Source organism: Psammomys obesus, unplaced genomic scaffold (genome assembly GCF_907164565.1).
Source record: "Psammomys obesus unplaced genomic scaffold, mPsaObe1.curated_primary_1811, whole genome shotgun sequence".
NCBI classification, from domain to species: domain Eukaryota; kingdom Metazoa; phylum Chordata; class Mammalia; order Rodentia; family Muridae; genus Psammomys; species Psammomys obesus.
Window position 1 is genome coordinate 2,397,038 of NW_026596240.1, and position 27,743 is coordinate 2,424,780.

Consider the following 27,743-nt stretch of genomic DNA (forward strand, 5'->3'; position numbering starts at 1 on the left):
AGGTGCGGGCCCACTGTCTGCTGTATGGCATTGCTGATGGAGCCTCCCCTAGGTATTAGTCACTGCTTTCCTTGGGTGTCCACGCCACAGTTTAAGTCTCACCCTATCACTTCCCTTTCTGCACGCGGCCTACTCTAAAACTACATTTCCCACAACACCACGCGTCGACCGGGCCTCGCGTGGCCTGTCCGCAAGTTTGCCATTATTCTTATGGGTAACCAAACCCATATTTTGGGAAGAATAGAGCTATTGTCTGCTTTTTAAACGGTGTTCATCTATTATTTTTCCGCCCGTGACTTTCTCTGTTTGAGAAGAGACTCCGAGAAGAGCAATATAGTCAGTCGACTTCTCTGGACACCTTTCTCCGCGAGCCTTGGCTCATGCCAAGGTCCCTGGGGCCTGGGAGTGTCATTGGGGGATGACCGCGGCGTTAGTAGCTGCAGCTGCGACCGCGACCATGGTCTCCGGCAGCAGCGGCCTCGCTGCTGCCCGCCTGCTGTCGCGCACCTTCCTCCGTGAGTCGTGCCAGGGCTCTTCCTCCATGTTTCCGCAGGCCTAGGGCTCCCTGTCCTGGACCCGGGGGTGGCCCCGGGAGGAGCGAGGAGCCACGGGGCCAGACCCTAGTGGCAGCTCTCTGGGTGGAGGAGGCTTTGTCCAGTGGGGCCGCGGATCAGGGCAGGGCGTCTTGCAGACCCGGGAACTTATTCTGGTCCCCGCGGTAATGAGTGGTGGGGTGAGGTGGCGTCTAGGCTGGCCCGTACTTGGAGCCGAAGGTGAAGAGGTCCAGGATGGACTCTGCTAGGAGAGTGAGCGTCCTGGTTGAAGAGGCTGTATCCTGTTACTGAAGGGTCCTGCACTTGGAGTGCAGGCACAGCTTGACCGTTGTGTCGAGTAGTAGTAGGGCCAACGGAAAGGCGGTTATGCACCCGGAGTCAGCACCGCCCTGTAGGCGCGGAGTAGCTTAGGGTTAGCAGGCATTTACTCCTTAGGAGGCTCTGTGAACACTTCCATGTCTGAGGTCTTATCTTCGGGAGTTGCTACTCTTTCAGTAGTGCTGACTCTAGAAAATTATTGCTGCGTCCAAAGTCTCAGATATGTTAGAACACAACGTTGGGACCAGTAACGTCCTGTTTGAAGTCTGGCTAATCCGTTCATATTTGTATAATAGTCCTTTAAAAAATGACTTTTTGACAAGTGTCGTGGCCCACGCTTTTAATCCCAGCTCTTAGGAGGCAGAGGCAGACAGGTGGATATTTTTGAGTTTGAGGCCAGCCTGGTCTACAAAGTGAGTTCCAGGACAGTCAGGCCTGCATAGGGAAACCTGTCTTAAAAACCAAACCAAACCAAACCAGGCCTACGTAGGGGAAACCTGTCTTAAAACCAAACCAAACCAAACCAATAGCACCATATTGCAATGAGTCTGAGAGAGTGTGGTTTGTAAAGCACAGCGTTGACCTGCCTATCACTAACAGGAGAAATGATTGCCAATTAAAGTTGTCAGATATATCCAGATTTAAGAGCTGTTAGCAAGTGATGAGTGGTTTGGTTTCATTGTGCAGAAAAAAATGAGTCAATTTACAACTCATGAATAAATATTCAAGTAACTCTATTCCTTGTTATGTGTTGTTTCTGTTTCTTCTTGCATAAAATAGTAGGTGGGCCTTAATTCCTTTCTTGAATATCCTGAAAATGTTCAAGGATAAGTGTTCATCCAGAAGCTGTTTTTTGCCAAGCCTTTGAGGACAAAGGTCTGACTTGATAACTTTGCCAAATAGGAAAGAGTTGAGCACATTTGGGAAAGTTTTCTGGAGCTCTTCCTTGAGTGATTAAAAGGATACTTGAATGTGTTGTAGATAGAAGGGCAGAAAGAAATTAGCTATGCCAGTGATTACTGTGGTCAGTAGAGTTTAAAAACTAATGTGTTGGTTATGGGCCTAATCTAGCTTAATTGGAATAGTTTGTGGGTTAAGACGTGGGACGCCTGATGTGCACGTCAGCCAGTGGGTTAGGAACATCCAGCAAAGGGTGGCTAACCGGTGTACCGGTGTAAGTAGCTGCTGAGGTGCTCCCTGTAGATCTGTTGTGTAACAGTTTCCTCTGCAATTAAAACATCCCATCCTGCAGGAAGCTTTTAAAAAGGAAAACAAACATCTCTAAATAGGTCCAGGAAGTCTCTAAAACTGACCAGATTCACTAGACCGGTCCCTGTCAGAGTAAGCAATCAAAGCTGAGCCCCTTAGACAGAAAGAAGCCAAGCTGCCAAGAAGACTCTCAGGCCTGACCAGCTGCTTGGAAGAAGCAGAAACAAGCCAAGCTGCTTGGAAGAGATTTAGACCAACCGGGGTACCAGAAAAGGGCACTGCCCAGCCTGTTCAGCTGCCTGCAGACTGTGCAGTGTGCTCCAGGTTCCTAGCTTTGTGGGCTGTCACTCGTGCTCTGGTGGACGTTGGTGATGCAGCTGTCTTTGAGTCATTTCTGCTCAAGTCAGTAACCCCAGTACAACGTATTGGTTCGCTAAGCTGGACTTCGTTGTTATTTGTACTTTGGTCTGTTTTGAGCTCCGTGTGTGGGGTATGTAGATGTGTGTGTTGCATCTCCCCGGGAGAAGTTTTGTCACACAACAAGCACAACAAGGCCTCTTCATGCGGGGATCACAATAGCCTTTGTATATAAAGCTTTGCTTAGGACGGGTTTGGGTGTGCCCCAAGAGTTCACATGCTAGGAGTCTCCAGTGTGCTAACAGGTGAGGTGGTAGAACTTTTAAGAGGAGTAACGGAAGGTGTTTAGATCACCCCAACAGTGTGCCTAGAAGAAGTCCGTCAGGGTTTCTCCTCCTAGAGTGAGTTACCAAGCATGGCTGTCGCGTGGACTTGGCTAGCACCTTGGCATCCTGTTATTTCCCATGTTGCTCTTCTACCATGTGGTAGTACAGGCAAAGCGGTCCTCACCGCAGGCTGGACAGATAAGGCTCAGTTTGTGAGCTGGACAAATGGTTTTCTCTGTAATTAGTTTCTTTGATAATCCAGCTGCAGGTGGGCCAGAACAGTTAGTAAGTTTACATTATTGAATTCATCATAACGTATACCTGGATAAAGGAGACAGTGACATAGTTTTCAGGGTTGACTTGAAGAGTGTTGTCACGAATAGAGTCAGGTCATTGGTTAGGGGTACTGGTCATCAAAGGTTTGAGTCTCACCTGACAGCCATTCTTCGCTATGTATTGCAACATTAATGACACCAGCCATCTTGTAAGTGGTGTAGGTGCTACCTGTAGGAGAAAGGACTGGCTCTGTGGATGTCTGACAAACCTGACTGTGGAAAACAGCTTTCTCAGTACCTGGTCCCTTCGTTTGGCATCTTACTTATTTCAGTCTATCCTTTTGTAGCTCTGAGCTTCTTTGCTAAACATTTGGTTCTGTTATAGAGTCAGGAGGCTTCTGTGCGAAGGATCCAAGTCTTGTCTTAAGCTCTCATGGCCTCTAGCACCTGGTGGATAGCTGCCACACTGACTTCTTACAGAAGTTTGCTGTGCTCAGTCTGCAGCAGTGATCATAAGGATAGCAAGAGGAGATGAGGGATGCCGCACATACTGTACCGGAGCCGTTTTACATGCTGTATGCAAACTTACTTAATCGCACATTAGCGGGTGAGGCACATGCTTATCTGTATTTTTACAGTGAGATTACCCCACACGAATGTTTGTCTATGTAGTGAATGCCACATAGTACACAGTGTAGCAGGAGGTTAGTTTATTCGTGTATAGTAGAATGTACGCAAGGACAGACCAGTGAGAGGGCTCAGTGGGTAAAAGCACTTACACACAAGTCACACGACCTCAGTCCCATCCGTGGAACCCATATGAAGGCTTAAGGAGAGAGCTGACCCTACAGTGTTATTCTCTGACCTCCCATGCTGGTCCATCCATCCACCCTTCTCTCTCTCTCTCTCTCTCTCTCTCTCTCTCTCTGAATGTTGGACTTGCTTGATTGTGAAGTGTGAACTTTCTATTTTCTAAAAGGGCAGTGGTCCTCAACTGTCCTAATGCTGCAAACCCTTAACGCAGTTTTTCGGGTTGTGGTGACCCCAACTGTAAAATTATTTTCATTGCTATTTCATAACTAATTTTGCTACTTTTGTGAATCATAATGTAAATACCTGTGTTTTCTGATGGTTTTAGGTGACCCTTGTGAAATGGTCGTTCAATCCACAAAGAGGTCCTGACCCACAGGTTGAGAACCACTGCTTTAGGGGAAGAAATATCTTTGTGCTTATAGAGGATTTCAGGAATGTACCAGGCAATTTGATGCCTAATCCACAGGCATCATCTTAATACCATTCACTCACTGTGAGCAGCTGTTAGCCCATTTACAGACAGAAAGACTAAGGTTAAGAAGATCAAAGCAATGCCCTGGCTTGTATTGCTGGAGACCAGCAGACCATAAACACTAGCTCAGGCCTGTCTGGCTTCTGAGAGTGATCTCAGCTGCTTCTGGGAACAGTACCAAGGCTATGTTGGCCAAGCCTGTGGAGGTGGCCCATAGCTCTCACCATCAGCATATTCTTGGTGGCCGTCTTTAGGCTGTTCTCCTGGCCTGCAGTTTAATTTAGTGTGTTCGTTTTCTCTGTGTCGGTAAAGTTCAGTCTCTCATTGCTCTATCATCGTCATCTGCTGTGGTTCTTGTTTATGGCCTTTCTCAGTGTGTCTGCGATCTGAGTAACATCCCTGGGCTCTGCTGCACAGTGCAGTGGGGTCAGCCTCATGGGCCTGGAAGCCCTGTCATGATGTCTCTTGGCTGTTCCCTGTGCCAGCTGCAGAGTGCCCCCACAGCCCTTGCTCAGCATAGTCTGGTTCAGGAGTGCGGCTGTCTGTTACATGCAAACACTTTCCCAGAGGATCAGGCTAAAGCTGGTCCGTGCTTCTTCAGTGGTGGGTGGCACCTGAGGTCTGAAGACCAGGAAGTGTAAAAGTGTGCAGGGTAGGCGCTGAGAAATACACGCGGAGAAAGCTTTGTTCTGGAGCCAACTTTCATGGGCTCCTCTGATGTAGGTAGAAGGCCTTGCTGCTTTGAAGAGGCCAGGATGGGCCATAGAGAAGACAGCGTAAGTGGCTCTGTGGAGGTTTAGAAGGCGCTGCATTGTTGTGAGGCATGCATGGTTCTTTGCTCTGGCTGTTGACGTAGGAGTTGGGTGTTGTAGCTACTTAGATTTCTCAGTCTTCCTTGAGATGGGTTGCCAGAAATGACTTAGGAATGTGACTTTTTATTTGTTCATTTTCATATTTCTCTTATCTACTTTGGAGCTCACTTTATTTTCTCTGTTTTATATGTGAGTTTTGAATCCTGCATCAGAAGGGCTCAAAGTAAGTCAGATTTATTCCAGGACTTAGAATTCTCTGCATTGCTCTAACTGAGGAATAAACTACAGAGTAACTCTCACATTCCCAAAGTGTGCCTCATAGCTCACCTGTGTTCACAGGGGTTCACACTGGAGTGAGGTGCTGCTCATAGCAAACTTAGAAGGAATGATTTCAGATCCTTAAATTTGATTCCCAGGTTCCTTTGTGGGGAATGAAAACTACAAATTTCAGCTTTTCTTTCTCAGTTCAGAAAGTGCTAGAAGACTGTGCTTCTCGGTAGCGAAGGGGGTGCTGGGAAGAGAGCAGGCCCCTTTGTTTTTTTCTGGTTTGTGCCCGCGGTGCATGATGCACCTGTCGATTTAAAAAGTAGTATTAAGTTGGTTCATTACAGCCTTGCTTTTACATTAGAAGATTTTTTCTTTAAAAAAAATGAGTTACTAAATTCAAATCATGCTTCAGCAGTGTGGGGAAATTATAATATGTCATATTTTCTTTACTTCTCAGTGCAACAGAATGGGATACGACACGGGTCTTATACGGCTTCCCGGAAAAATATCTATATTGATAAAAATACGAAGGTTATTTGCCAGGGCTTCACAGGCAAGCAGGTATGTGCATCTACATTTTCATTTAAAGTGCAGACCAAAGATGTAAAATTCATCCTCTACTTTCAATAACATAAATAATAATATATGATCGACACAGAATTATACTGTACACTAAGGGGCTGTGTGTTAGGAGGAAGTCAGGTGGTGTCGTGAGTCTGTAAGATGAACACTGTTTCATCTTAGCTTGAGAATGCACAGGAACGACCGTTTCGGGCAGCCCCTCCCCCCTCTTTCAGCAAGTACAAGACTCCTGGTTTTCCTCCAGCAGATTACTGTTTCTTTGAATAGCAACAGGTGAATAAACTATAAATAGGTAAATAAACTACAAAGAGAAGCTTGTGTTAAACATGGAATCCATACCTCAGTGTGGAGAAATGCACAGATACAGAAATGTTCTTGCAAAGTGTGGGCAGATGAACCATCATGTGACTTCTCCCATCGAGTGCTTTCTCTGGGGCAAGTGGTCTTTGAAGCAGTCAGAGGGCAAGCTTGCCCTTATGTATCTGAACTGGTTCTCATTCTTTTCTAGTCACACGTTTCCTTCTCCCTACTTCTGCCATAGAATGTGCCCATGATTTGATTCTGCAGTAAAACCATCATGAGTCTCCTTTCCCTCTTTCCAGTCATTCTGCTCACCAGGAATCCTCTGAAAACTTGGCATATGTCCTTCCAGATGAAAACTACAGGTACCCCAGTTTTCTAAGGAATGAGATGGTAAACATCAGTCTTTGTTTTCAGTTCAGAAAAAGCTACACAGGTGTCAGTGAAGAGACAATCCTGAAGAGGACAGGGTTTGTGTTTGCTTTGCAGAGTTGTTTCTGTGGACCCTGTGTCTCATTCAAAAAACACGTGCGAATATTTTGTATTTACATAATGCGTTTTAACAGCATTTGTCCTGTAGAACTGCTCTAATGCAATTCCCAAAGGTAGGTGCAGGCCCAGGCCCCCAGGTAGCTTGCCAAGCCTTTAATCTGCAGGGCGGCAGCAGAGGGCCGGCCAGACACTACAAGCACCGTGTCCACACACAGGTGTCCTCACAGGACGGTCACAGAGGTACGGGGTGCATCTGCCACCTTCTCTCCAAGCACAGCTGACTCTGGCGTATGTCATGCTAGCACATAGTCACAGTCTTTTTTAATGTTCTTAGCAGCTTTATTTGTTTATTTTATTTTTTGATTTTTATTATTAGTTACATTTTATTAACCATAATCACATTCTTGTGGAAGTTCATTACACTTGATTTTTTCCTGTTCATTGAACTATATGACATTCTTGTGACGCTGTAATCTCTGATATCTTTGTAAGAGCTGTGCTTCATGTATAAATAGTATTTGGAACTGACTCTGAGTTAGGAAGCTTTCTAAATTAGGTAATGATTTATTCAAGTCTTTGATTCCAGGGTTAGTTTTGCTATTCTTTCTTTTCTTTTCCTCTCTTTCTCTGAAAGAGCCTCACTGGGTAGCCCTGCTGGCTTTGAGCACATAGAGCTCTGCCTATGCCTCCTGAGTGCTAGTTTTGGGGTCTTTTAGTTCCTTCCAATTAAGCTGTTTCTCACCCACTTTCCTTGTGCTTGCACTTTTAGTAATTGTAAGTCTTTTTTTTCTTTTAATTTTTTTAATTTATTACAGTTTATTCACTTTGTAGCCCCTTTCCTCATTCCCTCCCACCCCTGCCCTCCCTCCCTCTTCTTTCATACCCCTTCCCCAGTCCACTGTTAGGGGAAGTTCTCCTCCCCTTCCACCTGACCCTAGCCTATCAGATCTCATCAGGAGTGGCTGCAATGTCCTCCTCTGTGGCCTGGTGAGGCTACCACCCAAGGGGGAGGTGATCAAAGAGCCAGCTACTGAGTTCATGTCAGAGACAGTCCCTGTTCCTGTTACTAGGGAATCCACTTGGATACTGAGCTGCCATGGGCTACATCTGTGCAGGGCTTCTAGGTTATCTCTATGCATGGTCCTTGGTTGGAATATCAGTCTCAGAAAAGACCCCTTTGCCCAGGTTTTTTGGTTCTGTTGCTCTCTTTGTGGAGATCCTGTCTTCTCGAACTCAAGAAGTAAAACAGCAACAAATCAAGTTATCCAATTAAAAAATGGAGTACAGAGATAAACAGAATTCTCAATAGAGGAATGTCAAATGGCAGAGAAACACTTAAAGAAATGTTTAATATCCTTAGTCATCAGGGAAATGCAAATCAAATTTACCCTGAGATTTTACCTTACACCCGTCAGAATGGCTAAGATCAAAAACTCAAGTGACAATACATGCTGGAGAGGATGTGGAGAAAGGGGAACCCTCCTCCATTGCTGGTGGGAATGTAAACTTGTACAACTACTTTGGAAATCAATCTGGTGCTATCTCAGACAATTAGGAATAGTGCTACCTTAAGATTCAGCTATACCACTCCTAGGCATATATCCAGAAGATGCTCAAGTATACAATAAGGACATTTGCTCAACCATGTTTATAGAAGCTTTATTCATAATAGCCAGAATCAGGAAACAACCCATATGTCCCTCAACTGAGGAATGGAAATAGAAATTGTGGTACATTTACACAATGGAATACTACTCAGCAATTAAAAACAAGGAAATCATGAAATTTGTAGACAAATGGTGGGATCTAGAAAAGATCATCCTTAGTGAGGTATCCCAGAAGCAGAAAGACACACATGGTATATACTCACTTGTAAGAGGATATTAGACATATAATATAGGATAAACATACTAAAATCTGTACACCTGAAGAAGCTAAGCAAGGAGGACCCTGGGTAAGATGATCATCCTCACTCAGTAAGGCAAATGGGACGGATATCCGGAGAAGGAGAAAGCAGGGAATAGGACAGGAGCCTACCACAGAGGGCCTCTGAAAGACTCTACCCAGCAGGGTATTAAAGACCTGGAAGGGACATTATTATTTGTAAATTAGATTTTTGTTATTCTGTCTCCTTTGGGGTCTTTTTTCCCCTTCTGTCTTGGTCATTTGTCACTTTAGATCAGCTGGTCTGCAGCTTGTACATGGATTAGCACTGTTTTAACAGAGTGCAAAGCACTGAATTGTGGCTCTTTCTAAAACTCCATCATTTAGCGTCAAACTGGTTGCTTAATTTGCTGAGGGCTGTGTTTGCTAGTATAAAAACTTTAATTGAAGCTGGGCGTGGTGGCGTACGCCTTCGATCACAGCAGTTGGGAGGCAGAGACAGGTGGATCTCCGTGAGTTTGATGCTAGCCTGGCCTTCAAAGCAAGTTCCAGGACAGCTAGGACAGACAGTGAAACCCTGTCTTGAAAATAAATATGCAAAAAAACTAATAAAAAACAAAAACCTTAAATGAAAAATTTCTAAAGTCCTTAAAGTCATAGTTTTTATGCATTAAATAATTAAGAACTTGAGTAGTTGGCTTAGCATTTTTAGGTTCCTATAGAATGACCACATAAACCTTTTCACTGTTGATTGGTCATTGTTGAGTATATGCTATATATAAAATGTGTTGAATTACAATAAACACATATTACCATAAACACAGTAGACAGAAATCACTACCTTTGTGGAATGTACCTCCCAGTTGAGAGGAGGAAATACATCAACAAAATCCGTGAGTAAGTTGTGTGGTGCACTAGAAAGTATAATCACTGTGGAGGAACAGACCAGGGGAAGGAGGAGGAGTCGGATGTATGTGGAGCCATGTGGTTGGTGTGGGGAGAAGGCTTAATGTCAGCTGGTTAGGGAAGGTTTTCTTTCCAAGTTAGGATCCAAGAGAGATGTGTGCAGGAACCACTAGATGCCTAGGTAGCCGTATTTTATGCACAGTGACTCCTCCAGGCCATCACGGGGGTGGACAGGCAGGCAGGCTGGCGGCATGTAGGCGCCATGGACGCTGCAGTCAGATATTCACAACAGTAAAAGAGGGCTGACAGGTTTGCTGTGAGGACACAGGGTACGTATGATGTATTGACTGTTCTTGTCCATGGTTAATGAACTGGAAAGAGATGGAAGGATTCTCCTCAGGCTTTATAGGGTATCACTTGCTGCTGTGGGGAACAGACTTGAAGGGAGCAAAGACAATAAGCCACTAGGAATTGAGGTGACATCAGCCAACACAGTTTTCAGCAATAGGTAGGAGAGAGAGCGGCTGTTTTGAGAATGGAGTGGTGAGATTTACTGATGGCTCTAAATTCAGGGTTTAAGAGGGAGAAGAATCTAGTGTGACCTCATACTTTTAGTCTGAATGTCTGTGGGAGTGGAATTGCCATCAACAGATGGAGCAGGGTTGAGGTATGTTCAGTCAGACACCTACTTCCTTTGTAGGGAGAGGTGTTAGGTAGGCAGTGAGTGTGTGATCGTAGGCAGAGGTCTTGGTTAGTTGTGTGACGAGTGTGAATGGCAAGCGTCAGCACATAGAGTCTACCTGCTGCCTTGGTAAGGGTGGCATCCCGGAAGGCATTGGCTGAGATAAAGAGAAGAAGAGAGGAGAACAGGAGGAAACAGGCATGAATGTTAGTGGAAAAGCATCTCCCAATCTCCAGAGCCATTGCTCTTGTTACAGCTGGGTGGGCTTGGGGGAGGGTGTGGTGTGGCCTGTCAGGGGAAGAGTTTGGGAATACTGTTCAATATGGTGCCAGATGGCCTCCCATGACAAGGAAGGCCCTTGTCCCAAAGGTCAGGAAGGCTGTCAGAGAAAGTGGGTTACAGGGAATGCAGGAAGTGGCAGGGAAGTCGGAAAGACCCAGTGAGGCTTCACTGATCCTTAATTAAAGTAACAACAGTGAGCAAAGCTTTGGGCTTTCTCTAGTTACTATTTGTGTGTGTGTATGTGTGTATGTGTCACAGTGGGTGGTGGTGAATTAGATTAAACCAAGTTGTGCTTTTGCTGTATATGTAATTTAAAGTGAAAGAGCCAGAGTTGGACAGATACGATTCGTAATGGATCTGAAATTGGTCCAAGTGGGGTACAAGAGATGAGGAATAGGGAAAATGGGATGGTTTTTCAAGCCAGCAACAGGGTTTTTCAGTCAGCAGCCAGTTACAGAGAAGGGACTAGAATCGGACTCTTTCCTGGTTCTTCTGCCTTTGCAGAAGCCAGTTTTACTTGAGGGTTGATGGCGGTGCTTGCCAAGCGGGTGAGAGGGCGTGGCTTGGGCTGTTGCCCAGGAGCACTCGCTGTGCTTTTCTCTTCCCAAGTTGCTGAGGTTGCCCTTCCCAACTGCCTCTGTCTGCCTCTTTTATGGGTATTGTGCTTTTTCTTCACAGGGCACCTTTCATAGCCAGCAGGCCTTGGACTACGGCACCCAACTCGTGGGAGGAACCACGCCAGGGAAGGGTGGCAAGACACACCTGGGCTTACCCGTCTTTGATACTGTGAAGGAAGTAAGTAATGGTTTCTGAGAAAAAGCAAGGCAAAGACAGGCATTCAGTGGGTAGAGGTCTTAGTTTTGTGCCTTCCACGTTGCTTTCTGGATATCTAGTAACCTAGAGAAATTGGGACTGTGGTAAAATCCAGCAGTGGGTTTTCCTAAAGATGTGTATAGTTATCACATATAACTATGGGGCTGTGGCCTGGCTTCTGTCAGCAGCTGTGTGAGAAACTGTTTCGAGTGCACACTGTGAGCGGTGCTGGGTGCCTCATGCACAGTGCCCGGCCGGGCTTCCCGTACCCTCCACAGCAGGTGCCTTTACACGGAGGTCCAGGATGCTGCTGCTGCAGACCCCGAGGCTTCTGCCCTAGGTCTCCCAGCCAAGAACGGGCACTTAGAGTGTTGTGTGCCAAAGACAGTATTTAGATCTGCTTTCTTCACCAGTTGCTGTTTCTTTAAAGTGATTTTGCCCCAGAAAGTTTAAAATGTAGAAAAAGTTACAAATATGGGATTTTAGGTGAATCAGTCTTTTTTATTTTTTCCCCCTCTCAGTTTTTAGGCTTTGTAAACCAATAGTTTTGTTGAATCAGGTTATGTGTTATTCATTGTGACACAGGCAGATGGAATTTGGAGATGCTGTAAGGTCCTTGACAGATACTGTTCCTTTCCCATTCAGCTCTTACAAAGAACTTTCTGAATGAGTAAGAATAATATTGATTTTGCATTTGGCTCCCCTGTGCACAGGACTTGTTGCCTGTGTCTGGAAGTGTTTGTAGTCGTAAGATAGGAGAATTTGGGGATTTGTTTTTCAGTAAAATGTGACATGCCTATGATCTGTTGGTTCTGACCTTGATTTCCATCTTTTCCTTAGCTCCCTTTTATTATTGCTTTCCCCTGCCCCCAAGTCTTGTCATTAACCCAATACAGTCTTGAACACACGATCCTCTAATTCAGTGCTTTTAAACCTTCCTAGTGCTGCGACCCTTTAATACAGTCCCTCATGTTGTGGTGACTCCTATCCATAAAATTATTTTCGTTGCTGCTTTGTAACTGTAATTTTGCTACTGTCATGAATTGTAATATTTGTGTTTTTCCATGGTTTTAAGACTAATCCTGTGAAAGGGTCATTTGGTCCCCAAAGGAGCTATGGCCCACAGATTGAGAACTGCTGCTCTAACTGGTGTCTGAGGCCTGAGGGCTGGGATATCTGCAGGCATGTACCGCCACAACAGACCTACTGTTACATCTTTCTAACTAATAAATGACTTCTAATCCTTCACCTGATTGTAGGTAAACTGTCAGTGGGCTCTGACTTTGTTATCTGGACACTGGTGAGATGACACTGCTTATTGGGAACATAGTGGTCAAAACTCAGTCTCTGGCAGCATGAACTCATTCAGGGCGGATTCTTCAAGACACTGTCTTTTACTTGTGCTTTTTCCTCTACTTCACCTATATATTCTGCATTATAGTTTGTATAAAATCCTTTGGTACAGCCTTCCAAAAACATTTTGATTCCTGTCTTGATTACAGAGAGTGGCCTGCTGTAGCTGCAATGAGCAGATGTTTCAGAATCAGAATCCTGATATACTCAAGATTAAATATTAGCTCTGCCCCTTTCTGACTATGTGACTTTGTAGTTATTTACTATATTTTGTTTGGTGGTTTGTTTTTGAGAAAGTATGTAGCTCTGGCTGTCCGGGAACTTGCTATGTAGATTAATCTGGCCCTGAACTTAGAGATCTGTCTGCCTCTGGAGTGCTGGAATTAAAGGCATGTACTACCATATCTATGTCTTGATCCCAACATCTTCTTTTCTTTTAAAAAATTCTTTGGCAATTTCATTCACATACACAGTTAAAATATATGTATATACACATATATACACATACACAGGTGTGGGTATGTGTATATATGTTAGTCATTCTCACGCCCCATCTTTCTCACTGAATGGAGCTCTTCTTCCCCAGGAATTTCCCTCCTGCTTTGAGTCTTCATGTTTGTGACACACTTAGGTTTTTTGGAGTGGCTTGCCTGTGCCTGGTTTGGAGGCTACTTGAGCAAGGACAACTTGCCAGTGGCTATAACACTGAAGAAAATGACATCCATTCCTGCCACAAACATTAACTACTGTTAGTCCTTCGGGGAGGAGGCCTCCTGAGCCCCTCCCCCAGGCTTCAGAATCCTGATTTGTAAACTGGAATACTCTGGTTCAGGAGTCTCCGGAAACCTGGCTGATTCCCGCTCAAGTCTTCACAGGCCTGTTGTGGAATAGGTGCTGCTGCTCTTGTAATCAGAGCACTTGTTGTCTCTGTGGCTATGGGACTTCCATTAGAGTAGGAGGCATGGCCACTCAGAAAGGTGGATGGAGAGCTGGGCTTGGTGGTATACACCTTTAATCCCAGCAGAGGCAGGTGGATCTCTGTGAGTTCTGGCCAGCCTGGTCTGCATTGGGAGTTCCAGGACAGCCAGGGCTCTATAGAGAGACCCTGCCTCAGAAAAACAGCAATAACAAAATCCTGAAACAAAAGATGAGTCGAAGAATGCATATGTGCCAAGGCCACATATAGAGCAGGTTATGGCCACATAGAGAGCAGTGGTCAGAGGGACACTGTAAATGGCCATGCATTGCATGGGTGACACACGTGTAATGCTTATTTAATCCACTTCTTTGTTTGTGTATGCACTTGGTTTGATTTATTGGTTCCTATTAAGTATGCATGAAGTGAGAAATATAACGAAGGACACCCCAGTTTGGCATGGGGGACTGGCCAGCAGTGGGCTTGAGAGCACTTGCTGCTCTTGTAGAAGATCTGAGTTTGGTCACTTTCCGGCACCCACACTGGACTCCTGACAACTGCCTGTAACTCAAGTTTCAGGGGCTCCAGCGTGCTCTTCTGACCTCTGAGGGCACCTGTATGATGTCAGCGTGAGCACACATGCATACACACACACACACACACACACACACACACACACACACACACACACCATAAAGATAAATCTATAACACTACTTTTACTGTTTGTTGATGATATTTACCATAGATTTAAAACAAATGCCTGAAGGCCAGATTCTGACCACTTGGGCTCCCTGGCCTTGGGTCTTCTAAGGAGGAGCAGAGTTTGGATCCTCTTAGTGAGACTGGGAAGAAGAGTGAAGCTGTGCAGTCTCAGGGAGGAAGAGCACAGGTGCACGTCGGGCAGTGTCTGAGGTTTTCTGTCCTTTGATCGGGTGAGATGTACAGAAGCTTTTATTCACAGTGGCCTTCGGAGAGGACCGAGAAGACTGTGTCCTGAACTACAGAATGGAGGCAGTGAGGAGAGCCTGACTGTGGCCCCTTCCTAGACAATATTCCAGTTAGACTGTTAAATATATTTCCCTGTGACTCAGTCAGCTGTGATTCACGTTTCAGGCCAAGGAGAAAACAGGCGCGACAGCGTCCGTCATTTATGTCCCTCCTCCTTTTGCTGCTGCTGCCATTGATGAAGCGATTGACGCGGAAATTTCCTTGGTTGTGTGCATAACGGAAGGTATCCCACAGCAGGATATGGTACGCGTCAGGCACAAACTGACACGCCAGGGAAAGACGAGGCTAATTGGGCCAAACTGCCCCGGAATCATCAATGTGAGTGCAAAATCTGAAGGAAGCCTGTATTTAGCATTTCATGAAGTGAAATGGTCAAATTAGTTAAAATGTGTGTGTGTGTGTGTGTGTGTGTGTGTGTGTGTGTGTGTGTGTGTATGTATGTGTGTGTATCTGACTTAGGAGTTAGAATTTTTCTTTCGAACTTTTCTGAAAGCGTAATTTACTTTCCTCCAGCCTGGAGAGTGCAAAATTGGCATCATGCCTGCCCATATTCACAAGAAAGGAAAAGTAGGTGAGTAAATTTGTTCCTCTCTGATAGATTAAAAAACAAAAATTCCATTATTCTGTGCTTTCTGTGTCTGTGGTGAACACTGGCCTCTTGCTCAGCAGCTGTCTGCTCTATGCAGCTTTACAGCTGTTGTTTATCCATTTTCTTAGTGGTCATTTGGGCTATTTTCAAGTTTGAGCATTAGGAATAAGACTAAAATATAGGCCTTGCTATGGATACACTTTGATTTCTATTGGGCAAAATTGACAAGAACACAAGTTAAGTATGTTTGACTTTTAAAGAAGTTGCCAGATAGTTGTCGGAGATGACTATGCCATTTTGTATTTAGTGAGGGTAGAGTCCCAGTTACCTGTCCTCCTTCAGGGCTCTTCAGCAGACTCGTTCTTGTTCTTTTGGGGATGCATTGGCTTTTATTGTGGTGTCCATGACGGCTGAGCTTGAAGAGCACCTTCTCATGTCTTTACTCTTGATCAGGAGGCTGCACGTGGAAGAGCACGCACAGAGACAGGAGTCTGCTTGGCTTTTAGTGACTGTCCTTTCCCTACTGGCCAGGGTCAGACCTCACAGTCTTACTCAGCTGGCCAGTCTGAAAAGAATCAGCACATGGGAATTAAAGGAGGAAGAAAGGGCCACCACTCCAGGCCATCCAGTTCCTAGACTGGACTACAGCTCTGGGCCTGTGTGTAAACCAAGGTTTTCCTGGGTGGGCAGGATTAAACATAAAAACATTTTCAAGGTGGGAAAGATAAAAGGACTTTAATTCTTTGTCCTAAACACAAAGTTTATTAGATTTGTTTGAAAGGATTCATATCTGACATTTCCTATGTATCCCTCTCCTTCCTTCCTTCCTTCCTTCCTTCCTTCCTTCCTTCCTTCCTTCCTTCCTTCCTTCCTTCCTTCCTTCCTTTCTTTTCCAAGACAGAGTTTCTCTGTGTAGCCTTCGTTGTCTGGGGGCACACTCTGTAGACCAGGCTGGCCTCAAACTCACAGAGATCTGCTTGCTTCTACCTCCTAAGACTTACTTTGCTTGCATGGATGTAACAGACTTTCTCAAAATGCCTTGGGAAAACTGTACTGTTACTTAGTTGGTCCCTGAAGGAAATGGCCAATCAACATATCAAAGTTAGTTGCGCTAGGCTTCAATCTGGACTCTCAGCTATACTGTTTCTCCATAGTAATAGTTGGTGACAGTGTTGACTGATCTCTACCTATGGCCATAACTATTAATGCTAAGTTAAACATCACAACCTAATTCTGCAGACTACATCATCAATGATGTCCTATTGTGATAATTGTGTTTACTTAGCATTAATAGTTATGGCTGTAGGTAGAGATGGTTGGCTGATGGTCATGGCTAGCTGAGGTCATGGTTAGCTGATGGTTGTGGTTTTTGTTTTAGTCAGACAAGAATTCTCCTAGCCCTAGTAGGAGTGTGTGACTGTTTGGACAAAGTCTTATGCAGGAGATTCAGAACAGCAACCCATGGATATGTCCAAGCTCTTCAAGCTTCAGAGTAATGCTCTGAATGTTTTAGTTAACTTAAAATTTTGATATTTTGTAACAACTAAAGTTAGTTATTCTTGTATGGAATTAGGAATCTCTGTTCTGCATGGTAGATCTGTAAAGTAAGTACTGCATGGATTGCTGCATGGGACTAGTTGTCTTTGGGCAGCACAGGGGAGCATAGGCGAGCCTGATGAGCTGCTGTTCTTTTCCCATAGACCTTGGTTATGAAGTTAGGCATTCTTAACACAGGTTTGATGCAATAAGGAAGTTAGGTGGGAGACTGGCTGAATCCAGAGGAAATGTGCCTATATGGTGTGAAAATTCTTGGAAAAATAGCTGTGGGGAGGGTAGATAGTGTTTCTAAATATAATTAATGCTGTTTTTATGGTTTAGTGATAGAGTACCTAAAGCCAATTCGTTTCACTGCCCTAAGCAGGATTATGTCTACCAAGTTTATATTAATATTATCCTCTCCATAAAAATTCTCAGAAGAGGGATTTTAAGGTTTTCTTGTTTATTTGTCTTGGCATTAGTTTCAGAGTCAGAAAACAACCCTAACTAATGCCATCCTTCCTTTTTTGTCTTCATCATTTGGAGATAGTGTTGATCTCGGTGGCAAAGCATGACATGACTTTGTTTACCCCATTACCGTCTGGCAGTGCGCCATCCCCACTCTGACAGTCTCGCTCTTCCTTTTAAGGCATTATATCCAGATCCGGCACGCTGACCTACGAAGCAGTTCACCAGACAACCCAAGTTGGACTGGGGCAGTCCTTGTGTATTGGTGAGTGCTTTGGCTCGGTAGAGGGTCAGCCTCGAGGAAGGCAAAGGACATTGATTTATATTCCCTTGGAATGGAGAGAAAGAACATTGGAGACCTTGGATGGAGGTCAAGTCAAATGTGGCCTTGTGACCTATGGCCTGAATTCTCTCCACTCAGCAAGAGGCCAACATGTCAGCGACAGGGAGGGGTGAGGCCTGGGGTAGAGGGTTCAAAGTAGAAATGTAGAGAACAGCATTGTAGGAAGCAGGGAACAGGATGAGCTCAGAAGCTTGTCCCGTGCCAAGGACATCAGGTGGTTGATAAATAGGCTTTGATACCATTTTAGTAGGAAAATATTATGATCTCATGTTTAGTTTGCTGAAGTGGCGCTTTCTGTGTTTCTCAAGAGGACTCTAGGTTGAGGAGTGCACAGTATAGGACAGGCGCCTGTGGCATGGGCATTGTGCCGAAAGCATCACTTACTTCACATGCTGTGAAGAAATGGCTCTTATATTTGGCATTCTGTTACCACACTTATGTTCTGTGCTTTAGTCACTGAATCCTTTGTCTCACCACCTCTCTCTGGGAGCCCCGGCGCACGTCTGAGCTGAGGCTGCGGTGTGCAGCTCACTGGGCAGAAAGTCAGGGCTGAGGATGGTAACGTGCCGTAGGGCTTCTCTGTGTGCCACACAAGACTGTCTTGACACTTTAAAAAGTCAGAGCAGGGTTTACATTTTGAATTTACCTGACTTTTTGTTCTTTTTTTGCCAAAAACTAGACAAGCTTCTTATTTTTAAATTTTCAAATCCTCAAAATACCACTTAAAAGCCTTTCAAAAATATCTCTTTATAATAAAAAATAATAGAATAGAGCCCTGGAATATTCTTATTACCACCTAAACAAGTAAACTCAAATTGACAACATGAATTGAGCCCTTCTATTTTCAGGACACAATGTTAGGCATAAGATCATGGCATGATGGGGAATCAGAACTGGTTCTGAAATAGACTTGTCAATTCCATCTTCTTGAAGCTCAGTTCTTCCCTTGTAAATGGAGGGAAATGACGCCATTTCACAGAGCTTGGGGATTCACCAGTGGCTGGTAAAAGCAGACAACAGGAGTTGACACCTAGGAGCCACCTAATCAGTAATGTTTCCTTTTCTCACCCTCATTGCGCAAAGCATTGCTATCCTCAATAAGTTTATAACTTAAAAAATAAAACATTGGCAGGCAGAGAGTAGGGAACATTTGTTTGATTGCTATCCAAGTTCTCATTCTTAAATGTCATGTAATCAGAGCAGAGCCTTGGTGCAGGCTCTGCCATTTCCCAGCTGGAATCTACAGGAAGATGGCAAGGGAACCTTTCACCCTGTTGCTCACTGATAGTGTGTCTTCAAACTTAGGAGTTTTTCCGCAGCACACTTGTAAAGAATTTCTCTGTGTGAAGAAATGTGTTCATTGTTAAGCTTTTCCTATGCTGTATGTAAAGCAAATAGCTCTGTCTTTCTGAGCATTGTTTTCAAGTTTGTTAAGGACACACTGAAAGAAATAGAAGCAAGAACAAGTGTTAAGACACACTCATTCCCTAAACACCCATTTTCTTTCAAGGCATGCTTCTAAGTGTGAAATGGTATTATGGGTTATGTAGAGAGGACTGGTTTTGTAAAGATGGGCAACTAATCACCATTTCCATGCATGTGGTATTGTAAAAAGAAACAGGTATCATTTTGTTATTTTTGGGTGTTGAAAAGTGATGCTCCATCTGAAAATATTGAAGGGGTATACAGAATAAAAACTAAGAATATTTCTTAATATAAATTCCTTGGTTCATCTGTACATTTTTTATTGACCTTCTCAGGCATTGGAGGTGACCCTTTTAATGGGACAAATTTTATTGATTGCCTTGAAGTCTTCCTGAATGATCCTGCCACAGAAGGTATTGTACTGATTGGTGAAATTGGTGGTCATGCTGAAGAACATGCTTCTGAATTTCTGAAGGAACACAATTCAGTAAGTCTGTGTTTGGAAGACTATAGCTCTCTGCTCCTGACTGACACTGGGGCTTGTTTTAGAAATTACCCTTCTTTTTTTAAATGGATTAATTTTTCAAGAAAACATGAAAGCTAACTTTAAACCTAGTATTTTTATTCTGTCACACATCGAATTCTAGCTTCGAGCTCATCCTGTTTCCTGCTTCCTACAATGCTGTTCTCTACATTTCTACTTTGAACCCTCTACCCCAGGCCTCACCCCTCACTGTCACTAACGTGTTAGCCTCTTCCCAAGTGGAGAGAATTCAGGCCATAGGCCACAAGCCCTCACTTGACTTGACCTACATCCGAGGCCCTGGTGTTCTTTTTCTCCATTCCAAGGGAATATAAATGAATGTCCTTTGTCTTTCTCAAGGCTGACCCTCTACAGAGCTTTTCTTTTAATCCTTCTCTGTGCTTTTGCCTCCTCCTAAGCTAGAAAGCCCTCTACACCAAAGATCAAGTAGAAAGCTTTCTGTATGCTCCAGGGGAAGTTTTCCTGTTGCCTGTGCCTTAGAGTTAAATATGTGACAGAGCAGTGTGCTGTTGTATTGCCATGCCATTTAGCTAAGGGGACCAAGCTCCTTTGTTGGGCTTTGTTAAGTCACAGGGGTGAGGGAGGAGAGGCCCCAATGCTGGAAGCAGGCTGTTGTGTAGGTCACCCTGGCTGTGCCCTGGTAAATGTGACTGAGAGCTGTGGGCATAAGACCTCAAGTGTGCCTTCACTGCTAATGAGTGGTGTGAAGTGGTCTTCAGGAGGCCAGGCAAAAGGGGACATGGGGACTGGAGAGGCAGCTCAGAGGTTAAGAGCACTTGCTGCTCTTGCAGAGGACCCACATGGTGGCTTACAATCATCTGCAAATTTAGGTCTAGGGGATCTGGTACCCTCCTCTGGTCTCCACAGGTACAAGACACATAATTAGTGAACATGTATACATGCAGGCAAAACACTTATACTAAAAATAAAAGAGGGGGATAACCCCCCTTGCTTGTGAGAGAAACAACATTCTGAGGAGTGAATGAATGAAAAGCCAGACAATAACAACAACAACGCCCTGAGCGAATGAATGAAGTGCCAGAAGACAAATAGAGAATATGGCAGTGTTAAAGGAGCCAGTAAGGTCAACTGTAAGCCTGGTGCACAGTGTTCTTCACTTGTTTGTGCTTTCAGGAGCTTTCAAGGGCTGCTTTTAGTGTTCTTGATCTTCTGTGGAGGTCTGCAGTGCCATGAAGTTATAAGCTGACAACAGCTATCCCCTCACTTCTGCGTCTCTTTCCTTATCCTTCACACCCTAACGACCCCACGCCACCCTGTTTCTTGTTTTGTTTCTGTTGAGAACATTCCTTAGCTTTGCTGTTTTGGTTCTTTCATTGCCACAGCGTGCTGGAGTGTGTGTGAGGGCTAGAGTCTGAATGATGCTGTAACAGGGAAGCAGTGTCAGTGAACCCAGCTGTCACTGTTCTGAGGTTTCACTGAGCTGTCACTGTAGAGGGGGCCTCGTAGACCTCACACTTCCTGTGACATCCTGTGGGGCTTTTCATAGTTGCCTCCTTGTTCCTCCTCCCCGGTCTGTTTCCTGTATCTGTTCTTAACTGTGTGATTATGTTACCTGCTCCCATCTACGGCAGACACTTCAGAGCTGTTTTCACTTTTCTCACACTCCGTGTCCACTCAGTGACAGGTCCAGATTCAGAGCTCTCACCCACAGTTCCCCATGCCCTTCTGCAGTGTGCCTCATCTTGCTCACTTGGGCTGTCCCAGTCATGCCCTCCCTGATGTCTTCACTCCTTCCCAGCCACTAGTTTCTTCCCCAGCACCTGGTGCCTTTGTCTCTAGGAAAAGCAATCAGGGTTTTCACTGCCTGTGTTACACTTTGGATGTGAAGGGTCCCTTTAAGCTCAAATGTGGAGGGCGTGGTCCCTGCTGGGTAGCACTGTAAAGATTCTGAAACTTTAGAAGAGGGGCCTAGGTAGAGGAAGCAGGCCAGTAGAGGCAAGTCCTTGTGGTGTTAACTAGCGCTGCTCCTTCTCCATGCTCTCTCTGTTTCCTGGACACAGAGATGTCAGCAGACTGCACATTGTAGACCAAATGAACCTTCTGAAACAGGGAGTGAAAATTAATCTGTCTGTCGTTTAAGTTGTCCAGTGAAGTGTGGACGTGTGAGTGAAGGCCCACTTGGCACGTGTTCTAGTTACTGGCTGTTACCTCCTTAGATCCGTGCTCCATTAATGTGCCAGGTTGCTGCTTGTCTCCTTGCATAGCCCATACAAAGCATTGATGAGTGCTGATAAATGAGGAGGATAGATTGTTGGTGGCTGCCTTTTTTTTGTTTTAAATCACTTTTATTTCATGTGCAATGGTGTTTGTCTGCATGTATGTCTGTGTGAGGGGGTCAGAAGGCCTGGACCTGGAGTTGCAGACTGTGTGAGCGGCCATGTGTGTGTGAATCCTCAGGTCCTCTGGAAGAGCAGCCGGTGCTCTTAACCTCTGAGCCGTTTTTCCACCCCACTGTTTTTAAGTTCAGAAAAGTTTTTAAGTTTAAGTGAAAACGGATTTCTCCTTAGAAAAAGATCAGATACTGTGTTACACTGTCAAATTGAATATTAAAGTGTATTAGGGTCCAACTCTGAGTTCCTTGAATAGTTTCACAAGTTTAGTGGGAAAACATGCACATTTGTTTCATTTATTATTTCTGGTTGGGTTTTACAGAGCAACTTATGTTTTTTATTTTATTTTGAGACCTGGTATGTACATGGTTCAGAGTTAAGCAGCTTAAAACAAAGATCACCCTGAGTGAGGGATCCCAGGAGCAGAAAGACACACATGGTATATACACACTTATAAGTAGATATTAGACATATAGTATAGGACAAACATACTAAAATCTGGACAAAGTGTTACATAAAAGGGACAACAGTGCCTGGCGAGGAGTAAACAGTCAGTAGTGTGTGCTGAAGGCCGAAGCAGGCAGGTGGTGAAGGACGTGGCAGTCATCCTGTGTACCGAGTGCACTGAGTCTCACAGCCAGTCCTTGTGTGTAGGCCTCTCGCATCTCTTATCACTCTCTGTCCTGTTTTCTTACCACACTTCCCTGCTGTCGGATTCTAGTTTTCTCCACTGAAGAAATCTCCACTGGCTCTTTCTTTGACATTCTAAGCTTGTAATCCTTTCCTTCCTAGTACAGCAGCATTGCCATTTAGGAGCATTAGGGAACAGATGGATAGATGTTAACACCATTCAAGTAGGAGACTCATAGTCTGCAGAAACCACTTGTGAGTGAATGAATGGCTGGAGCCTGTTTGCTTTTCATTCTGTTTCTGAGGCACTGAAGCAGTTTTGGGCTTAGGGAACTGGGGAGACTGTTCAGGGAGCTCATTGCTTAGTAGGAGGACATGGGGAGCCGAGCACACCCAGTGTGCTGTGTGAGAGAGAGAGACACATGCAAGGGGCAGAGCAGGGCCACATAAGCCAGGCACCTGGGAGATGTGGGAGGAAGAGTTGGGCTTCTTTCGCGAGGGGAGTAGTGAGGCAGTCTTAGGTGAAAAAGCTGTGTGTCTGTAAGGAAGGCGAGGAGTGCTTTGAGTCAAGTGTGGAGAAGTCAGTAGTAGTGTTCCTCTAGAGCGTGGAAGAGCCGTGGGGACCAGCACAGGCCAGCGACATCAGACCTGCAGAGCCCGCTGGAGTCACAGCAGTGGGCTAGCTCAGCTGTCTGTGGGTAAAAACAAAGTCAGTTTTACTTAAGAGTGCTCCTGGTGAGCAAAAGAGGATTGTGAGCCTTGTGATGGACGGAGAACACTCTTACGCTGCTTCTGGCAAACACTAACCACTTGGAAGAACAACTGGCAGACAGACTGGTTCTTTGGACTTGGGTGTCTGGCAGAACTTCTTCAGAATGCAGTACAAAAGCTGGCCAAATCAGAAAACCACTGCTGCTACTTGTTGCTAATGATAACATTTGAGCTTTCTAGTGAATGGTTTAGAAAATGCTTTCTGCCACCATGAGCTTAGGACCTTCTGTTTTCTGTAAAAGACTTTTGATGAGATCGATGCTGGTAGTGATGGTGGCCTGTGCTTGTTGGCACTGAATGGTGAAATAGAAGCATTTGGAACAACCTTGGGGTCATGACCCATCTGGCAAACCTCTATCTCCAAAAATATTTACATTGCAATTCATAACAGTAGCAAAATTACAGTTACGAAATAGCAATAAAAATTTTTTATGGTTGGGGTCACCACAACATTAGGAACTGTATTGAAGGGTTGCAGTCTTAGGAAGGTTGAGAACTACTGATTTGGAAGATGTGTATACCCAAAGAACTTATATTTTCCAATTTAACAGTCTGTGTTGCAAAACCACTATGGATCAAAGAATCATTGAGACACTAAGACATGAGGGGATTTCAGGACAGAGGACAGAAGTTCTTTGCTGTTGCCCAGTTTGCAGCATTGCATGTGACCTTTGAGAAGTGACCGCTTGAGGAGGCTTGTATAGTATCAGAGAGTATTCACAGACATCCTGGCGGCAGTTAAAACATGTCATTCTTTTCTGTCTGTCTGTCTGAGGCTGGATTTTCTTCTTGTACTTTAGCTAAATGAGCTTTCACAACAAGCCAGTTGCAAAAGCAATTGATTAATTTAAACAGCCAGAGTGGTAGAAATTAGTTGTAAATTCCACTTGTTTCACCAGCATGTTTTGGACACTATTTTAAAAGTTTGTTTTAACGTGAATTCACAAATATTTATAGAAGTTGGTTTTCTATTTTGTGGGTGTGGGTGCAGCTGTGCCCCACATGTTGCAACATTCATGTGGATCCACTGGTCAGCTTTATGGAGTCTCCTCCCCCTTTAGATGGGCTCCAGGGACTGAACTCACATCACCAGGCCTGCAGGGCAAGTGCCTTCGTTGGCTGAGCCGTTTCACTGGCCCTCAGTTTTAATTTTTACTATAGTGTTATTAGATATCACTACTTAGAATAGATAGCTTAGAATTTAATGCCATGGCATTGATACACACAGAGGTTGTATATTTGAATGGACCTGCTCTCCCTGCATTCATTGTGAAACCTAACCATCTATAGTCAGTGTGTTGCTGAGTGGCATCTCATGATGGATTGATATGTAAACATTTGATAATATCTGATAATATTTCTTGAACTACAGTGCAAGCCCAGAGTTTAGAAACAACTTAGAAGTTTCCTTTGTGTGAACTTTTAAAAAATTTAATGTCAAAATCTAGTAAAATGATAGTTATGTAAATGAGTCTGTGTGCTAGAATTTTTGTTTAATAAAGTCAACCTTAATCATCTTTCTTAGAGTGTAGAATTTTAGAGTGGTGAGAATTAGTGCCTTCTCCATTTCATTTCATATAAGGAAGTCCAGGTCTATACATTAGTAATGTGCCTGTCCACGGACATGCAGTCTTAGTAGGACATTGTGTCTTGTCACTCCTCATCTTTTTCTTTGAGGTCATTTATTAAGGATGAGAATGATAACAACTCCAGATGTGAAGCTGGGTAGTAAAACAAGCCAACTGATTGGTCTTGAGTCTTGCGTTATTGTCACAGGTCACAAAACTCAGTTTTCAGGTGGGTGTGTTTTTTTAGTTATCAAAGGAAGGGTTCAGGTGGGTATCTGTGGAACAGCTTATGGCGTGGTGCTGGTACTCAGCTGGTAAAAGGCTTTGCCTAGTAACTTCTGTGTTGTTGCGGAAGGCTGAGTCTCTTGGGGGAGAATATCAGTCTCTGGATTGAGTGGTGGATTTTCCCTTCCCAAGCCACTTAATGCTTGCAGAAGTTCCAGATTGGAAGTTCAGTTTGACTGGTTTACTCTTCAACTATTTACACTCTCTCTTTTCAGGGTCCAAATGCCAAGCCTGTAGTGGCCTTCATTGCTGGTATAACTGCTCCTCCTGGCAGAAGGATGGGCCACGCAGGGGCAATTATTGCTGGAGGAAAAGGTGGTGCCAAAGAGAAGATCGCCGCTCTTCAGAGTGCAGGTGTTGTTGTCAGCATGTCTCCTGCACAGCTGGGCTCCACCATGTATAAGGTGAGTACACAGTGGCTGGGTTCCTTCTCTCTCCTCAGCCTGCTGTTCTGATGCCGTGATGGAAAACCTTCCTGAGGCAAACATGTAGACCTTTGCTTTATTGTCATTGACGAGGCATGGTGTGCAAAGCATTTCAGAGGCCATGGGTGCCCTGATCTTTAGCCAGGGATGTGGAAGGGTTGTAGCCTTGTGTTTGGTGTTTGGTGCTTTCCAGGAGAGCTCTTGGGATGTAGCCATTCTGACCCCACAGTTGCCTGCTTCCAGAGGGAGGGGCTGCAATTCATTAAAGCAAACAGTAAAGAGGTGCTGGGGTTGGGCCTGAGGAAGGCGGGGCTGTGTGAGGGAGGCGGGGCTGTGTGGGGAAGGCGGGGCTGTGTGAGGAAGGCGGGGCTGTGTGGTGCCCTCCAGTGACTCACAGGTTAGAGGAGCTCATTTCGGCTGAGTGTTTGCTTCTCTCTTCTAGTAGGATACTGTGGTGCACCTCAGTTGATCTGCTCTGGTAGTCCCAGCAGTGATTCCAGAATGTCTTCTTGAATCTCAGACTGTCCCCCTGTCATTTACTGTTTTCCTCTTTATTAGAGTTTTAACCTTGAAAAAGCAAAACAAAAGGTGTATAAGACAACAGCTCATGATGACATTTGTCTCTTAACAACAGAACCCTGTGTCTTAAGCTGAAAATAGGCACAAATTATTTTCCTAGAAGGGAACAGTTTCCAGATAATTCAAGAGTTCTGCTTTGATGTGAACCCTGCCCTCGTTTTAGGGACTCTAAACCCTTATTTATCAAGTCTTTGTGTATCTTGCTTTTGAGTATCATAATTCTTAGTGGTTGAAAGAAGAGTGGAAGATTAGTAAAGTCTGAGCAAGGTGTTTGGAATGCCTTTGTAAGCCTTCCCACTTTGCTCCAGCAGGTGGCAGCCCCACTAACCTTGTTCCTTCTGTCTGGGGCGTTTGTTTGTTTCAGGGATTTCTAAGTTAAGGTTCTTGACGTTTTGTTCAAATTCTAACTAAATCAGTGTTGGATTTTATTCTCTGAGAAAGTCTTCATTGCCTTACTAAAGGGCCTGTTGAATTCGAATGCACAACCTTACAGGTTCTGATAAACAGTGACACCCACAGCAGCAGCAATTCTGCCGTGAATATGCAAGGATTGGTAAAGCCTCCCTGTTGGCTTTGGGGTTTAAAGGGAAAAGTCAAGCTCTGCTTGTTGCTTAGACTGGTGCTGGCAAAGGCTGATTTGAAAATAGCTACTTTTTGCACAAGATTCCTGTTCCTGTGCATTTACCTCTGCAGAGCTGAGGTATTAGAGGAGATGGTTTGACAATCCCTTTCCCATGAGTGTAATTTGCATTTTTCTTCTCTCCTGTTTGTGAAGGAATTTGAAAAGAGGAAGATGCTGTGAAGAACACAACAAGTTCTTTAAAGCTGTGGGAGAAATCTCATAGACATGAGAGCCAGTCCAGACTGTCAGCTACACGTCTGACACTGGCCTCTCGGTACATGGGAAATCCAGGCAAGTTTCAAAATGTTCTAAATTGAGCTATTTTCACTTACTATGTAACAGAGACAGATAATAAAGCTATCATTTGATTTGAACATGCTTGTGGAGACTTTTCATTGTTTTGGTGATGGTAGTGGGAGGTGATGGGCTGGGGAGATAGAAGGGTGTGTGTGCGCATGCACGCGTGTGCGTGCAAACAAATGCTCTGTGGAGAACATCCCAAACTTTTAGCTGAATGAGACTGTACCAACTCTGTACGACGCTTGTCTATTCTAGACATAGACCTTAGGCCTTTGACTCATAGTTAGGTCATATGTATATGTAAGTCTTCACGTCCAGTTCCCCAGGGAGTAGGAGATAAATGTATAAAGTCCCTGGCATGTAGGCATGCAATTTGTCTTCCTCAGAACCTTTCCCATCACCGCCTCCACCATTGGAGACTGGAAGCTCTTGCACTTCGGAATGGAGAGTGCTTATTAAAGTGCTTCACCCTGGCTGGGCACAGGGCCGCCTCCTCTCCTTCTAGAGCCTCGTCCCACCTTGAGGTTTGGACATTCGCTACAAGAAGCAAGAAAGCCATTGGCTATGCAGCCTTGTGTTTAAAAAAGCTTGTTAGCTGGAAATTCCACTGGGAATTTGTCTTTAAATATGACATGCCCAATCCTAACTAACGTTCTGGCGTGGGAAAAGACAAACTCTTCTCAA

General features: G+C 44.6%; 1 protein-coding gene across 1 annotated transcript; it reads left to right on the forward strand.

The window, feature by feature from the left end:
• The first annotated feature begins 254 nt into the window (after positions 1 to 254).
• On the forward strand, positions 255 to 27,133 carry Suclg1 (succinate-CoA ligase GDP/ADP-forming subunit alpha). The gene is made up of 9 exons (XM_055596387.1): positions 255 to 515; positions 5,861 to 5,964; positions 11,210 to 11,326; positions 14,729 to 14,941; positions 15,137 to 15,194; positions 17,398 to 17,481; positions 19,320 to 19,471; positions 25,349 to 25,537; positions 26,913 to 27,133. The coding sequence occupies exons 1-9, from the start codon at positions 419 to 421 to the stop codon at positions 26,937 to 26,939; spliced, it is 1,041 nt and encodes a 346-aa protein (XP_055452362.1). The 5' UTR covers positions 255 to 418; the 3' UTR covers positions 26,940 to 27,133.
• The last annotated feature ends 610 nt before the right edge of the window (positions 27,134 to 27,743 follow it).

Bases quoted from the DNA above. Each gene is read 5' to 3' on its own strand.
- Suclg1 (XM_055596387.1), top strand. From the start codon at position 419: ATGACCGCGGCGTTAGTAGCTGCAGCTGCGACCGCGACCATGGTCTCC. The intron at 5,965-11,209 runs GTATGTGCATCT...TTTTCTTCACAG, and splicing joins AGGGCTTCACAGGCAAGCAG to GGCACCTTTCATAGCCAGCA. The intron at 11,327-14,728 runs GTAAGTAATGGT...TTCACGTTTCAG, and splicing joins TCTTTGATACTGTGAAGGAA to GCCAAGGAGAAAACAGGCGC.